Source organism: Nipponia nippon, unplaced genomic scaffold, assembly GCF_047370975.1.
Source record: "Nipponia nippon isolate SJK-2023a ecotype South Korea unplaced genomic scaffold, ASM4737097v1 scaffold_12, whole genome shotgun sequence".
In the NCBI taxonomy this organism is placed as follows: Eukaryota; Metazoa; Chordata; class Aves; order Pelecaniformes; family Threskiornithidae; genus Nipponia; species Nipponia nippon.
In genome coordinates this window covers 1,796,541-1,811,402 of record NW_028262313.1, presented here as the reverse complement: position 1 = coordinate 1,811,402, position 14,862 = coordinate 1,796,541, and the positions used below count along the sequence as shown (strand labels likewise).

At 38.9% G+C, this 14,862-nt stretch overlaps 1 protein-coding gene across 1 annotated transcript in view; it reads left to right on the top strand.

The window, feature by feature from the left end:
* CUNH8orf48 (chromosome unknown C8orf48 homolog) overlaps window positions 1-14,862 on the top strand; it is a 41,469-nt gene that overhangs the window by 6,981 nt on the left and 19,626 nt on the right. Inside the window, exons 3-5 of the mRNA XM_087748346.1 lie at window positions 5,198-5,430; window positions 7,903-8,055; window positions 9,188-9,272. Coding sequence (XP_087604472.1) covers window positions 5,198-5,430; window positions 7,903-8,055; window positions 9,188-9,272 — 471 coding nt within the window. The remainder of the gene's footprint in view (window positions 1-5,197; window positions 5,431-7,902; window positions 8,056-9,187; window positions 9,273-14,862) is intronic.

Sequence of the window (14,862 nt, the reverse complement as noted above, 5' to 3'; positions counted from 1 at the left end):
ATTGACAAGTTATCCCCAAATTCATCAGCATCAATCATACTTAGCCGTGTACTACATTTTTTATTGCTGAGTATTAACATATAAACAAAATAAGCCCAGCAAGTTTTGTATACTGATATCTATAAATGCCTGCTTCTCTTTGACTTAGTAATTCAGTACCTGGTAGCCCCCAAGCCTCTTGTTATTTTATCGACTTGGAGATTTTTTTTTTTTTAAATACAATAGAAGATGAGTTCACCTAGAACTAGAGTGGTGCACAGTTAGTCCCCTCTCCAAATTCAGCAAAATGAATGATGTATGCACTGAGCATGTGTGGTACTTTTGAATTTGTCTTCAGGTAATAAAACAAAAATTCTTTTTATTATCTTGCTACTGATAGAGTTGAATGTGAAGGGGAAAAAAATCCTGGTTTGCATATGGGGATGCCCTGGAATGTGATTCTTGTTTTTCGTAAGTTCTCTTTGTGGGCTGAAATAAGAAAAAACTAGATGATGGCCTCAAGCCAAGTGAGAAATTTTTGTCATAGTTGTCTTTTTGTCTTCCTCTTCTCTGGCCCTCTACCCCAGTGTTGTAGCAACTAGTTGTTATTAGACAAATGCATCACAAAAGGACTATACGTCCCTAATTCCGTATAGATTATTCCAAAGACCATTACTCATCTTTAAAATTTACTACAGGAAACTGCAGTTCTTCAGCTTAGGTGTATCTGAAAGTTCAGGTGGGGCTTTTTAACGCTCTGACTTGTACTGTATTCAGAAGTTTGCTCTCACCTTTGTTTGTGACACGTCTACACTAAACGTTTTGCTCATTTCTTTTTCTGCAGTGTTACCACTGCACTACCGCTGGCAAAAGTGAGAGAGCTTTAGTTGTTGATGTTATTTAGAGGCATAGGAATGTTTCAGCAGCATCAGGCAGTTTTGTGGCTGAAATACAGTTCAGTCAATACTATCAATTTAACCGTTATTGTTCTTGTGATAGTGGTGTCAACGATGGGAAATCTAAAAGTAAAAACGGCCAGTGTAGATACAGGGAAATAAATACCTGCGGTTCACATTGCTAAGGTGAAAAAAGGCGCTGGCGTGTGCACATAGACGTGTGCACACTGAGGGACGTGTAAGTGTTTATTTTTCTGCATCAGATTTTTTTCCCAGCTTGTCCAGAGTATTTCTGAGTAGAAATACTAGATAGTTTGTATTCACTTTGTGAACAAATTTTCATATGTCCAAGCATTTACTTCTTGACTTACCAAATAGTAGTAGTAGTTTATTAAACGTATTTATTAAAAGTAGTAGTAGTCTATTTATAAGAATTGAGAAAACAGCCTACTGCTCTGTGTGGAGAAAGGAGCAGGTATCTGATAGTCTATACTGGCTCTCTTGCCTGTTCCCGAGCTTTTCAGCACTAAAGCTTACTGCTTGATAACGTGCACGGGTTGTGGCATTGCTGCAGACTTAGACCCTGAGATTCCAGACTTCTATTTCTGTAGTAAAATAGTATTAATGTATGCTGGATGGGGAAATTCCAACCAGCAACATCTAAATGGAAACCCCTGCTTGTAAAGAAAGTTTATCAAGTTCATTAATGCCTTTATGGAACTGGGAAAGAATTGAGTTTCTTCTGAAAGACATGGATTCTGCAAGGGTCTTACTGTTGTCTCATCTCACTAATGTTGGTGGAAACTGAGGGTATCCTTCACCATGCTGGAGGAACGTTATTTGCTTTAAATTCACATTGATAATAAATAGCCTGATATTTCAGGCTGTTTGCGTCAGTTCTGTGCTATCTGCACAAATCTTTCAAATGCTACGGTTGGTGATCAGGCTGTCAGCATGTTAATCTGAACTGCTGCACTCAATTGTACAAATGCAATTTAGATAATTATGAAAATGTTATCTTGAGATGCAGAGTTAAAATCTTTCTGAAGAGTAGTTATCAGTTACTGCCTTTCACGATTATCTTTCCTTTAACTGTTTTACGTTTTTTCTTCTTAAAATAGAGTATTAGTAGAGCATAATAAGAACAAAATGCCTGCCTATTTTCCTATTAAATCAAAGTTGGACATCAAAGGAAAAGGAAACTCAATAAAGATTTTCTTTATTTTTCTCCCTCCACTTGTACAGATTTAAAATGTCATAATTAAAGATGTAATTGCGTACAGAAAGCAAAATCTATGTAGGTCGCTTAGTTATAAACCACACAGCAGGGTTTAGAATGTAGACATGGAGATTAGCTTATCTCCGTTGGTACACGCTGAGTGCTTCTGTAATCAGAGCAGCTTCTTGGTCCAGTTTGTTGTGCTTTACTTTCTAAATCTTTCGTGCTTTGTGACCTTACTAACGTATGATAAGTGGCTCTGACTTGATGGCTGTTCTGGCGTCTGGTTTTGCTCTTCTTGTCACCTCCTCCTGCCTTATTCCTCTCCGATGAAGAGGGTGTGGGAATGCAGGATTCGGGGCAACCAAGCATCAGCAGAATGTACTTCTGGAATGGTAATTGGCACTGGCAGGGATTCTCTGCGGACAGGCATGCAGTGACATTTACGTCTGCCACCACAAATGGAGATTGAGCATTCGAGCATGTCTAGTTCAAAGATGGAAAGGAGGGAATACGTGAAAGACACAAGAAATAAAGCCAACCACCAAAGCAAGTGCATAGATCCTCTCGTATGCATCTCTCTTCTTTCAGCTGAAGGACAGGTGAACCTCGTATACCTGGAAGAAAATCTGAAAGTGTAAATAATCATTGTGCAGTTAAAAGACTAACTTTTCAGAATTTAACTGTGCGCTGACTTTTCTCATCATTTTTTGTTCTTTTTTCAGTGAAATTATAGTCCTTGATCCTTGATAATTTTCATTTTTTCTGAGCTTATTTACTGTTAAACATGAATTAATATTAAACAAGTAACTTCTTGAAATTGGTTGTGCAGTCAGGTTTAACAATTGCTGTTCTCTTTGCTAGTGTTTCTTCTAATGTCTGTAGGTGCAAATGAGCAAAGGGATGGGTGTATGGCAGCACACGATTCGTGCACTATTAGAAACCAATTCTTAATTAAAATGCGCTTCTATATGTCAGGAGAAACTTAAATGAATTAATTAGGCTGGTATTAAATTGTCACAAAATGTTCAGCAGACCCCATGTGTTTTACTTACGCATTTGAGTACTCAGTCTACGTAAATGCTTTGTTGTACGGTTTTTTTCCCCCACAGCAGTGACTTTTTCATCTTTTTATTCATTCTATGTGCAACGTAAATGAATATGCCACTATTTTATGAGTGCGATTAAACCCAGTAGTGGCACATGATTTAAACTGTTTTACAAGGGTTCTACATTATGATTGTAAGGAAAATGGCCTGATGACTGAAGTGGTGGTTTCCACTCAAATGTTTATGATCCTACCCAAGAAAAAATTTTTGTTAAATTGCATTTTGAAGTATTGTTAATTCTGACTGATCTGTCTATAAAGTATCACTGTGTCTTTGTCTTTAGTCAATTTGATCCATTGTCTTCTAAGGAGGAATAAATTGCTTTACGATGATTGATTCTGAGCTGTGGTAGTTGCACTTAAATCGTATCTTGTCCTTGTTGTCCATAAAGCAAAGCTCACCGATTCCTGCTTTGCTTAAGTCTTAACTATAGATCCACTTATCAGTTATACGGATTGACTGCATTTCTGAAGAGATACTCGGTTTACTTGCAAAATTCCACAGCTATATCTTGTGTACTTGAGGCGAAATTCATCGTAGCATATTTAGGCGAAGTTTTACATTCGTATTGTTCAGTGTTTTAAGGATTTGTGTCGTGGTTATGCCAAGGTACCCTACAGAATGGAATGCCAATGCACTAGTTGTCAGACAAGCACCCTGAAATATGCAGTGAAATGTGCAGTGCCTGTCTAGAAGAACTGAATTTAATCACTGAAAATGAGTGAAACGGACAATATGGAGGGATTGTTTAAATGGTATCATCATACTGTCCAGCTAAGTGGGCAGTCTAATTTGTTTCTGAATACTTTGAGTTAAAACAACCTGACCGTACCTTACCTGTGTAGTCGTTACCAGTTGTCTGACTTTTTTTGATTTTCAAGAGCGGAGTCCTGAGAAGGGAACGCTGTGTTAGCATTAGCTATGTGCGAAGGCATTCACAAGGCTTCTAGTAATGCTTACTGTAATGCTTTGTCTTCTCATTTCTCCTTTAATTACACACATTAAAGTGTTTAGTTGGGCTTCAGCAGTTGCATAAAGGTGAAATCTGTGTAATAAAGGTGGAGAGGTACTCTCCCCTGTTTAAAGAGTTGAAAACAGTGGTATCTTTTAAGGCCATGTAGTACTACACAGCATCATTATATGCTGATGCTCATGAAATACTGAATTTGTAACACAGTTACTCATGTTGGCTCCTCTGTATCGATGGGCTGTGTTTAAGCCCCTGGAAAATCTCCCACTAAGCACTGAATGACGTTGTAAATCCGTCCTTACCTGCCCGTGTGGAGTATAGTCTCTCAGTATTTATTTATGATTACAAGCCACTGGAAAGGATAAGAAAAGATGAAAGGTATTGTTTAAACAAGGTCATATGAACAATTTAGGAAATGATCATTGAAGCTTTAGAGGAAAGTATTTTCTACTATAATTGCATTTCCTCAAAAAAAAAAAAAAAGATGCCTAACTGTAGGCTGTAGAATATATTTGAGGTGTTTTCCAGAGTTACTTCAACAAGCAGGGCCTCAAATTTTTCAGTGTCTTATGAATTGCTCCTTAGAGTTACTAGATGAGTAGCTTTTGTTAAATGTTAATTCATTTTCTTTTAACAAGTTGCGGTTTCAGGCAGGAAGAAGCTGAATCTGTATTAGGCAGCCATTGAACCTCAGTTTATTTAATATCATAGTGTTGAAGTAGTTGCTTTACTAATACACTTGTGCTGTATCGTGAAGTAGTCTAATTCTTTAGGGTTCTTATCCCCTCCCCTCTTTGGAGACTATTCATAGAGACATTTAGTGTGTAAGTTCCTACAGTTATCATCCAGATTTTTATTTAAATTCTGCACTGCTGTTATTACAGTCATTGCCTCTAGGCTTGACATTGGGTTTGTGTTTTTATTAAATAGATAACATGAGGTTGCACAGGTAGAAGACCAGTAATTCTTCTCTTTCCCTGATAGAGTAATTGACACTTCTGTTTTGTTGATTTATGCCTGACAGAAATTACTGGATTATTAGATGGAGAACTGGATGCTCTCCGGTCTTTTTGCACCATTAAGATAAGCAAGATGCGTCAGCAGCTGATCTCTAAGCCGGCAAATGGCGGCACGTCAAGAAAGCTGCAGCATGGATTCACAGCAAAGAAACCTGAGACAAGTGACTTGAGCTGCATTGTTCCTGATCGGCTAATCAACAGGATCTGCCTGAAAAATATCAGAGAGACTGTTAAACAGGTACTGCAAGGAAGAAAAAAAATTAGATTTTGCCTACGCTTTTGTGAGAACCACTGGGAAAAAAAGCTGTAATGTAAGCATCAAATCAGGCAGGCCTCTGAAAGAGATTTATGCTTGATATCTCAAGATTTACCTTTCTCATCTTTTTGTTAGACACTACTGCAGAACTGTTGCTAGTTAAAAAATCATTGTAAAACATTGTCTGGTGATAAAATAATGATTTTTGTGATTTCGGCGAGGCTGGGATGGCCAGTTATTGCAGTCCACAGCAAGCCCTGGATCAGCTGAAGAGAAAAGCCTTGTTTTCTGGTTACGTTTGCACCTGTTAGTTATAGAAGTATTCTGCATATTATTTGGTTGTGGAGACCTTGTTATTCCAGTATTAAAAGTATTCCGAAGACAAAACCTGCCCCCTGCTCCCAGCTTTCTTAGACGTTAGGTAATGTTAAGAATTAAAGCATATCCAATAGAATGTTGGTGACGTCAGTTCCTTTATTAAGAAGCATCTGTATCATCTTTACACCATTCAAAGTGCTTTCCTTTTTCACAGCCCAGTGTTTTTTTCCCACCACAGGGTAGGCATTCTGACACAGGTCCTCCCTTCAGCTCTGCATCTAAGAGTCTCAAGACTGGTGTTTTTTTGGCCAGTGATCCTTGCATTCCTGCTTTGTGCTTGCAGATGGATTTGAATATGGGGTTCTGTGGGTTTGAATAGTGACCGTTGCCTACAGATGCCTTTACTCGTAAATCTGGGCCTTGGCAAATGTCTGTACTTTGTTTGAAATTGGTACAGAATGTCTGCATCCGGAAAAGTATTTCTGATAAAACAAAAATGAGCTTTGAATAGTAGTTAGTCATTTATTTTGTTTTATCTCTATCACATTTGCTGGCTTCAATTTATTGCTATATAGCACAGTCAAAGTGATAAATAGCATATTCCTCTGCAAAACCTGTGCCAGAAGCGATACTTTTAAAGTCAGTTCTGGCGTAATGATTATTTCAGGCTTCCTGTTTGTTTAAATAGTTTTGAAATTTCAGCAATCTTCATTCTTTTATTGTATTAATGTTAACCAACTCACCATCCAAATTTTGTAGAACTTTTACTGCCTCTTCATTTGTCTTACAGTGTGGTAATGCATTTTCTAAGAAAAGTGACTTTGACTGCTATGTCTATTTGCTGATGTCTTTACCTCCACGTAGTAACATTTTTATGCAGAGGAAAAGAAATCAAGGAAGAAGACAGAGAGGCTTGAGACATGACTTTCTAGGATAGATTCCACTGCTTATGTAGCAACTTATTTCGTTTATGTAACCAGATGGAATCTGTGTAAATTAAATCATAAAATTATTGATATTTCATAAATGCACAAATACTGGGATTTGCGTAATGCTATTAAATATGCTTAAGACTTCATGGTGGATAAACTAACAGAGGAATTAAGAAGTAGTACTGTTTATCTTACAAAGAAAACTGTAGAATTTTGTTTGTATTCTGACTCGGAGCTGCATGTAGATATTTGAACTAATTGCTTCAGAGTTTATTTACCTCTTAGAATTTTTAAAGATAATCATAACCTCTTAAAATTTGTAAAGATAATCATAACCTCTGTGGTTGGTATTTAAGGCCTTGTCTATACTGTCAGCATAGAACACTGCTGTTCCTGTAGCCTCATTACAGACAGGCAGATATATATGGTGGAATTATTGCTAATTAACAATTGCTGTTACCGAGTTGTGATGATCAAGTATTTGAAACGTGGAGTAAAACATGTTAATTTAACTTAATTGAGCCTTCAGGAGTTAGTGTATTTGCTGTTGTGGAAGACTGGTTAGCATGCACAGACTGGCTTCCTGGAACAGCAGGTACTCATTAAGCAAGAGTAACTAACGGCTGGTGGTGCTCTAAACGTATTTAACACTAGCAAAATATGTATAGATTTACACTGGCAAAACTGTAATTTATACTGAGTATCCGCGCAGGTCAAAGGAGTTATAGTAATTAAAACAATTTTTTTGCCAGCGTAACTGTATCCGCACAGTTGGTTTTTGCTGGTCACTGATGCGTTGCTTGGCAATCACGTGACTTCATTTTTTTTTGACCATTATAGCTTCTGTGGAAGAAGTCAGTAATGTCCATGCAACCTCAAGCATCAGGGAAACTTTGTCTATTACAAGAAGAAATAGTATATTGCAGATTAGTGCTATGATTCTGAGATACAAGTAGATAATTTTAATGAAACTGTTGTCAGTGCTGGAAGGGGTAATACCTGGGGAAAAGCAAATCTATTTAGTGTGAACACATTCAGACAGGCTCATCTAGATGATACTGTGACAAAGATTATGAAATAATTTACAACTGCCTACAAAAGCAAATTTTTGTCTTTAGACAGTATCTATATCTGTATTTTTATTGATTGTTTTTAACGGAGTGGCCATCTGGGTTGCTCGTTGCATCAAAGTCTCATCTTTCAGGTGACAGAAGCTCAAATCCACGAATCTTCAGTGTGCCCTGACTGTCAGCAGAAGAAAGCAGAGTTAGCCAAGATTACCTTTCTCAGACGAAAGAAGATGCTAATGGAAAGTGCTTTAATCCAAGAGAAATTGGAAGAACAGATTTACTCCAGGGTAAGCAAATGTTTAAAAAAAAAGCTGTGGTACGTTTTATACATACTGTAACTAAAGAATCCGTAAGCCAGATTTCCCTCTGATTTATGGCAATGGGATCAGATTGACCTGAACGCAGTGCAAGTCAAAATAGAATTTGGCTCCATATCATTAATAAAATGCTTGGGACTAACATACTGATCAAGTCATTTGAGTTTGCCTGATTTATATAAGCTGAAGGTCGTTCCCAGGATGTCCTAGAATTGTTTTGGGTACATCTTGATTATTTCTCCAGTTTGTTTTCTGATGGGCTGTCCAAGACAAAATGGTAAATAACAAAATGATGTGATAGTAGGTAACTATGCCCATACTAGCCTGCCTTAGTCATCCTTTGCCGTAGGAGTCTCGGAGTAGGACACTGCAACGTGTTACGGAGGCTAAGGCCTCTCAGATACACTGAGATTTCTTCTTGGAAGAACTGTCTTCTGTCTGTGTGTGGTGTCACAAAGATTCAAGCTTTATTGTTAGGAAATACCTCTGGAATAGATGGTAGGCAATGTAAGCTGAAACTTACCGATTTCCTTGGGCCTTCTGTGGCTGCTCCTCAGGATGATGATCTTCCTGAAGGAAGAACTCTTCTCTCACTTTTTGAAAGGGAGTCAGATTGAAAGCAGGGTGTTCTGAGCAATGAGTAAGTAGTGCTTGCTGAAGCCCTGAGATCTATCTTTCTGAGTTTCTAAGTGGGAATTTGTGCACTGTACCAGGTGTTTGTTTTTTTACCTAATAATGTCAGGCTCCTGATTTTTGCCTCCCATTCACTCCATATCTAAGGTTTGAGAACTTCAGTCTCAAGCGAGGCTTCACTTTTTTCTTCTTGTTTTTCTCGCAGCTTCCCTGAAAAGGCCAGCTGCTTTTTCCTTCTCCTTAGGGAAGAAACCTGCTTTGTGGGGCAGATCACTGGCCACACTGTTCAACAAAGTTTTTAAACAGGATGCTTTAAAAATCCAGCAGAATTGTGCTGATGAGTGCTGCCTACCTAGTGGTTGCTTTTGAGGGACTGGATGTAGCTGTCAATGGTAGGCCTGGGATACAGGACATGAGAAATGGCAGGAATACAAAACCAAGTAATTTTCATGTTTCCTTTTTATTTCAGGATGTGCTTACGCTTATCGGAGAAGCACTCAGAAGCTTTCCCAAACCTTCAGAGGATCCCAGGAACTTATGGCAAAGGCTGAAAGGTCAGAAAATGTAAGGCCTGAAAGTAGTAAACATAACTCAAGGACATAAAGAACTGGGAGAGTCTTCTGTGGGCAGTCACATACTGAATGCCAACGACTGTGGATATAACCTGTTTTGTCAGTGATGAATTGGGTGGTGGTTTAATATTCTTGCAGGTGGAACCAGATATGCCCAGCCTGCTGACGTCTGGGTTATGATTCAACTCTTTATTCTTCCTAAATGCAAATGTTGCAATATATTGTACTCCAGCTATATACGTTTTTCAAATTACAGAAGCCAACACTTTCTATTATTAATCTGACAAGTAATAAGTATTGTTTTTTGTGGGATTGCTTGTGGGATTTCAGGGCAGCTCACAGCTGCTTCCATCCATAAGAAAAATAAATGATTCCGTTTTTCGGGGCAGGGAGGTGTAATTACTGGATTTCAGCTCAATCTTTGCCCACTGTCTCATCTTAAATTGAAAGTGAGAGCCCCAGGTGGAGGAGAAAAAGAAGGTTGCAAAGTAACCATAGAAAAGAGTAAAATGAAATGGAGTATTTATAGAACTGAAATAATGAGACTGTAACAGAAATTAATCAGCAAGACTGAGGATGCCAAGACAAGAAATGATAATAAATTAATCATAGAACCTGTATAGGATAGGTGTCTAGGAAGAGAAGAAACAACATAGATTAAAATTGGAATAAGATGCCAAATGATATTTTTGACCATTTTTTGATTATACTTTGGAATTTGTTGTAATTTTCTGTGATTTTTCAAGATGGCAAAGTCACTGTCTTTCAAAGAATATATCTGCGTGAAAGATTGGTATTATCATAGAATCACAGAATTGTTAAGGTTGGAAAAGACCCTTAAGATCATCGAGTCCAACCGTTAACCCAGCGCTGCCAAGGCCACCACTAAACCATGTCCCTCAGCACCACATCTCCCCAGCTTTTAAATCCCTCCAGGGATGGGGACTCAGCCCCTGCCCCGGGCAGCCTGGGCCAGGGCCTGACAGCCCTTTGGGGGAAGAAGTTTTTCCCAATACCCAACCCAAACCTGCCCTGGCGCAGCTTGAGGCCGTTCCCTCTCGTCCCATCGCTTGTTCCTGGGGAGAAGAGACCGACCCCCCCGGCTCCAGCCTCCTTTCAGGCAGTTGCAGAGAGCGATGAGGGCTCCCCTCAGCCTCCTCTTCTCCAAACCCAGTACATATCCAAATAAATGGCTTTGTGCTGGGGATCTCAGTGGGCTAGACAATGAAATCATCTTCATTGTAGCCTCAAAAGATGTATGCTGATCTGTGGGCACAACTGCAGCCCACCGTTCTGATTACGGCTGACAGCAAGAGCTCATTGCGTTGCTCTTGCAGCGACCTTGTGGCCATTGGACTTGTGTGAGTCATAAAGTTTCTGACTCTCATCAGTCTCCAGTTTCCTGACTTACATGCATTTAGATCTCTGAAGGCTGTGGAAATCTTGAAGGAATATCCTTATCTATGAACTCTTACTGAATTTTTGTTACAAAGCAAATGGGATTAAATCTTACTGTTGCATTTTATTTTCCCATTTTGGGACAAGAATATGTGTAGTTGAAATTCGTTTTGTATTTTATACCCATGCAGTTATTTTCTTTTGTATGACATATATTTTTTATAAGAGGGCTTGAGGGCTGTTTAGCCTCTTGTTTTCACTCCCCAGAAATCAATGGAAGTCCTGAAAAGAAATGCTAGGATATAGAGGTAGACAGGACCACCTGTGTTAGCGAATATCTGCCTTTGGGTGCTTAAAAACCTACCTTGAATGATTTCACCGGGAGGTGATCCTGAGTAGGTCAAGCTCCAAGTGAAAACACAATGCAGCCCTAAGTTGTTCAAAGCTAGCTGTCCCCGCTGCTTCATCGGCAGTCTCTTCTGGTGTCTTGTAACCAGCAGGTTTAATAGTCCGTCGAAAATATTCCCCTAAGCTCGGCTTTAACTTTGAGTTGTCACTGCAGATTGGATAGCTGCCTATATAACGAATAAACTGCTGCTTGTTTCTTCCCATTACTCTCTAATCCTTTGAAATGTTTAAATCCCTTAAATCTCCTACCTTCCAATCTTATAAACCGTTTCATTTTAGATACTCCATCTCTATCCCTTGTTTGCTTTGGACTACTCTCTCTGTTTCTCTCGAGTCTTCTGAAGTCTCTAGCAATCTGCCTACCACCAGGCGAAGGACGCCTGTTATTCTCTGTGAAGTCCCATCAGGGCTGTCAGATAGAGAAGTGGTGATCAGGAATTGAATCCTTTGAAAATGTAATTTTGTTGTTATTGCCAATGAACACAGCTTTCAGCGCTTACAAAAAACACAGCAAGTGAGTTCCAGGACTCTGAATATAGATTGATTATTTTTATAAGTAAAAGAAGGCATTTTGACATTTTTGCTTTCAGTACATAGATGCTTTCTAGAAATACTGAAATAGTTCTTTGCAACTCTTGTCAAGCCTTTATGTAAATACATTGAACTATGAGCTATTTGGGTTAGGCATCTGACAATATTCGGCTGTAAAATAGTATTCATACTCGCGCAGCACAGTGGCTGTACAGTTCTTGTTTGTTTGCGTAAATGTCACAAAGACAGTTCAGATAGCTCCTTTGAAAAATCAAAGCGTGTTTTGCTTATGTCTGTTGCATGTGTTTTCCTACTGCTTACTACAGTTCTTCCATTTTTTTTATCAAGAATGACTCTGAGATCTGAGTGTTTGTCTTCTGCTTTCTTGTAGCAGCTATTAGGGATGTAAAATGGAATGAATGATCTGAGTCTCTAAATAATTTATTTTATAATCATGCAGTGTTTGAGACTAGAGATCCAAAAATTCCGACGTGGAGGACGTAGGAGAAAAAAAGTAGACCATGTCTCTTCCTTTTCCCCTCACAGGAGCTTCCCCCCTGCCCCCCCCCCCCCCCCTTCCTCAGCAGTAGATTTTTCTTTTGATCCAAAGAAACACTCTAAAACTATGATCAAGAAATATTTATTCATCTGCTCCCTTGTTTGTGCTTGCTGGGGCATAAAAGGAGCGAGGTGGATGAAGGGTGATTCACATGGTAAGCAGCCATAGTATGGAAACAAATCAATCTGCCTATTAAGAGTACTTTAGAGCTTTCGCTTTCTAGCTTTCATGCTACACAGAGTTGTGTTATTTAATCTTCTGAATGATTTGTGATGGAGTAGAGTTTATTGCTCTGAACTTTGTACGAATACAGAAGGGGTTTTCGTATATACATTGTTTTATATTATGTGTATGCTGGTAACCGGTTTCATGATGTTACACTTTATAACTGACCCTTTAGATAAAATTCTATTCCTCGCATTATCATTAAAATCAGTTTCCTGTGGACTGTAGCAATGTACTTTCCACTTTCATTTGCCCTAGCTTTCTCTCTAAAAAAAATTAATCTGGCTTCCAGGCTCAGTCATTCCTGAGTCTTGTTTCTAACCATCTGTTGGGCCATGGGACTTTGTATTTGTTTCTCCTCTAGGATAAACTTCCATCTCTTTCACAATAGGCTACTAGCACGTGTTTGGGAACGAAGTTTTAGTGCAATTAACTTGCCTGGATATGAACTGGGAACAAAGATAAACACGTTTGAATACTGATTTCCAGCTACTTGTGAAATATGTCGTCACAGAACGGCGGAGGTTGGGAGGGGCCTCTGGAGGTCACCTTGTGCGACCCCCTGCTCCAGCAAGGTCACCTAGAGCCAGCTGGGACCTGGTCCCACTGGTCCAGCGGTCCTTACATTAATCTTGAATCTTTCCTCTGAAGCTATACTGAACACTGAAATGCTTCAAACCCGCTTTGGGCCACCGCCTTTTCATAAATCCATCTCCCAGCCGTGGTTTCGTTGTGTGGCAAGAATCAGTTGGGTTTTTTTTCCCATAGCCAGTTTGATCAGCTTCCGAGAAGAGGAGCTGAACCCATTTATTCATACTGGGAGCTTGACAAAAATTTTAAACTGGTGGCACCGAGGACAAGGTTTTGCTTCTGGAGGGGATCGTGTTCCCCTGTGAAATTGTTAGCTGACACAGCACCCAGATTCTTCTTCAGTAAAAACCTGAATTGTAGCTTTTAGAGCAGTTATTCCAAATCGTACATACATACTCCAGCAAGAGCGGGAGTGCTTCCAGCTATGTCTTTCTTAAAGCATTTTGAAATATACTTGCATTCTTCAAATTGTAATTTTATTATCATTCAGTATGATTTTCAGAGAATGACTTTTTATTGTCTCCACTCAATAAGAGCTAACCTAGACGCTGTGCGCAAATCGTTACTGCCTGCAACCGAGTTGGTATTCTAAATGCCGCTGTGTTTAAAAAATGTTTTTTAATTTTGTGAATACATATATTAGTCTTACGAATACTACATTTACATTGTTTTTATGCAACTAGCTACCTGTTCCTTTTTCCTCCACAACTGATTCTGAAGATCTTTGCCTGCACTGACGGCAGCATGATCTGCATGGGGGAGGCTGGGAAACGAGGGGGAGTGCATACCTTCTGTCAGGAAGGTACTAGGTCCTCTGTCTTTCAAATTACCTACAGAACTGATCAGCGCACCTTTAAAAAATACATTTTCCAGCTTCTGGGCATGGATATTCACTGCTTATTTATTCATTTATTTATTTTGTAATAAAATAGTACTGTTTGTTCTCACATAGACTAGTGTGTACGATCCATAAATACGTTTGTAAAATATATCTGTAGCATGTAACAGAATCCTTTAGACTATTCTGTGAAAATTCATATTTTTAGTTGATAGCACTTTAAGAACATTTACATCCTTCATCTTGACATTTTTAAATAGAACATTTTTTTGCCTACAGAAGTAAGTTTACAGCATCATCACAGTATTATAGCTTGTTTAAAAATACATACAGCAGTAATGGTAGTTGCAAGCAAGCTATATACTTGAGCAGGGTTTTTGTTTGTGATTTTACATGTTTTCTACTTTTTAAAACAATTACGTATATTAATATTACATCCATCACTTTGTTAGAAAATATTACTTATATATGCTACTCACAATAGATCTCTCATTTTTCTGTGACATAATATTACAGGCTATGAAAATAGAAACACACCATTGTATGGTTGGTTTAAAAAGAATTACAAGCCTAGTTAAAAAAGTGCGTTAGGCTTGCTCTTTCCTTGGTAGGTTAGGTTCCACTAACGCTGGATGTCCTTAATCCACTTATGGTGGGAATGCCACTAGCACCTCTTGGCACCGAACCTTATGTGAAAGAAATACTGACTTACCGCCTGCTAACAAATCTGGGGCTTGGTCCTGCATGCTTTCTGCATGGAACTGTGGCTGAAGGCATGAGGGGTTCCTCAGCTGCAGGCTTTCAGGACCAGGCTGCTACTGCTGAGTGTCTGTGAATCTGATTTACTTAAGACTCCAATTGGATTTCAAAACCTGCAGCCGGATGATTAGATCAGCGCAAGACAACACAGCTCCGCTGAGTTTTATCAGCTGTGCTGGTTTACATTTACCAAAATCTGGCCTTTTGCCTTCCACGGGCCAGTGGGTTTTTGAAAGAGTGCGAGTAACAGATTTAAAGTTACT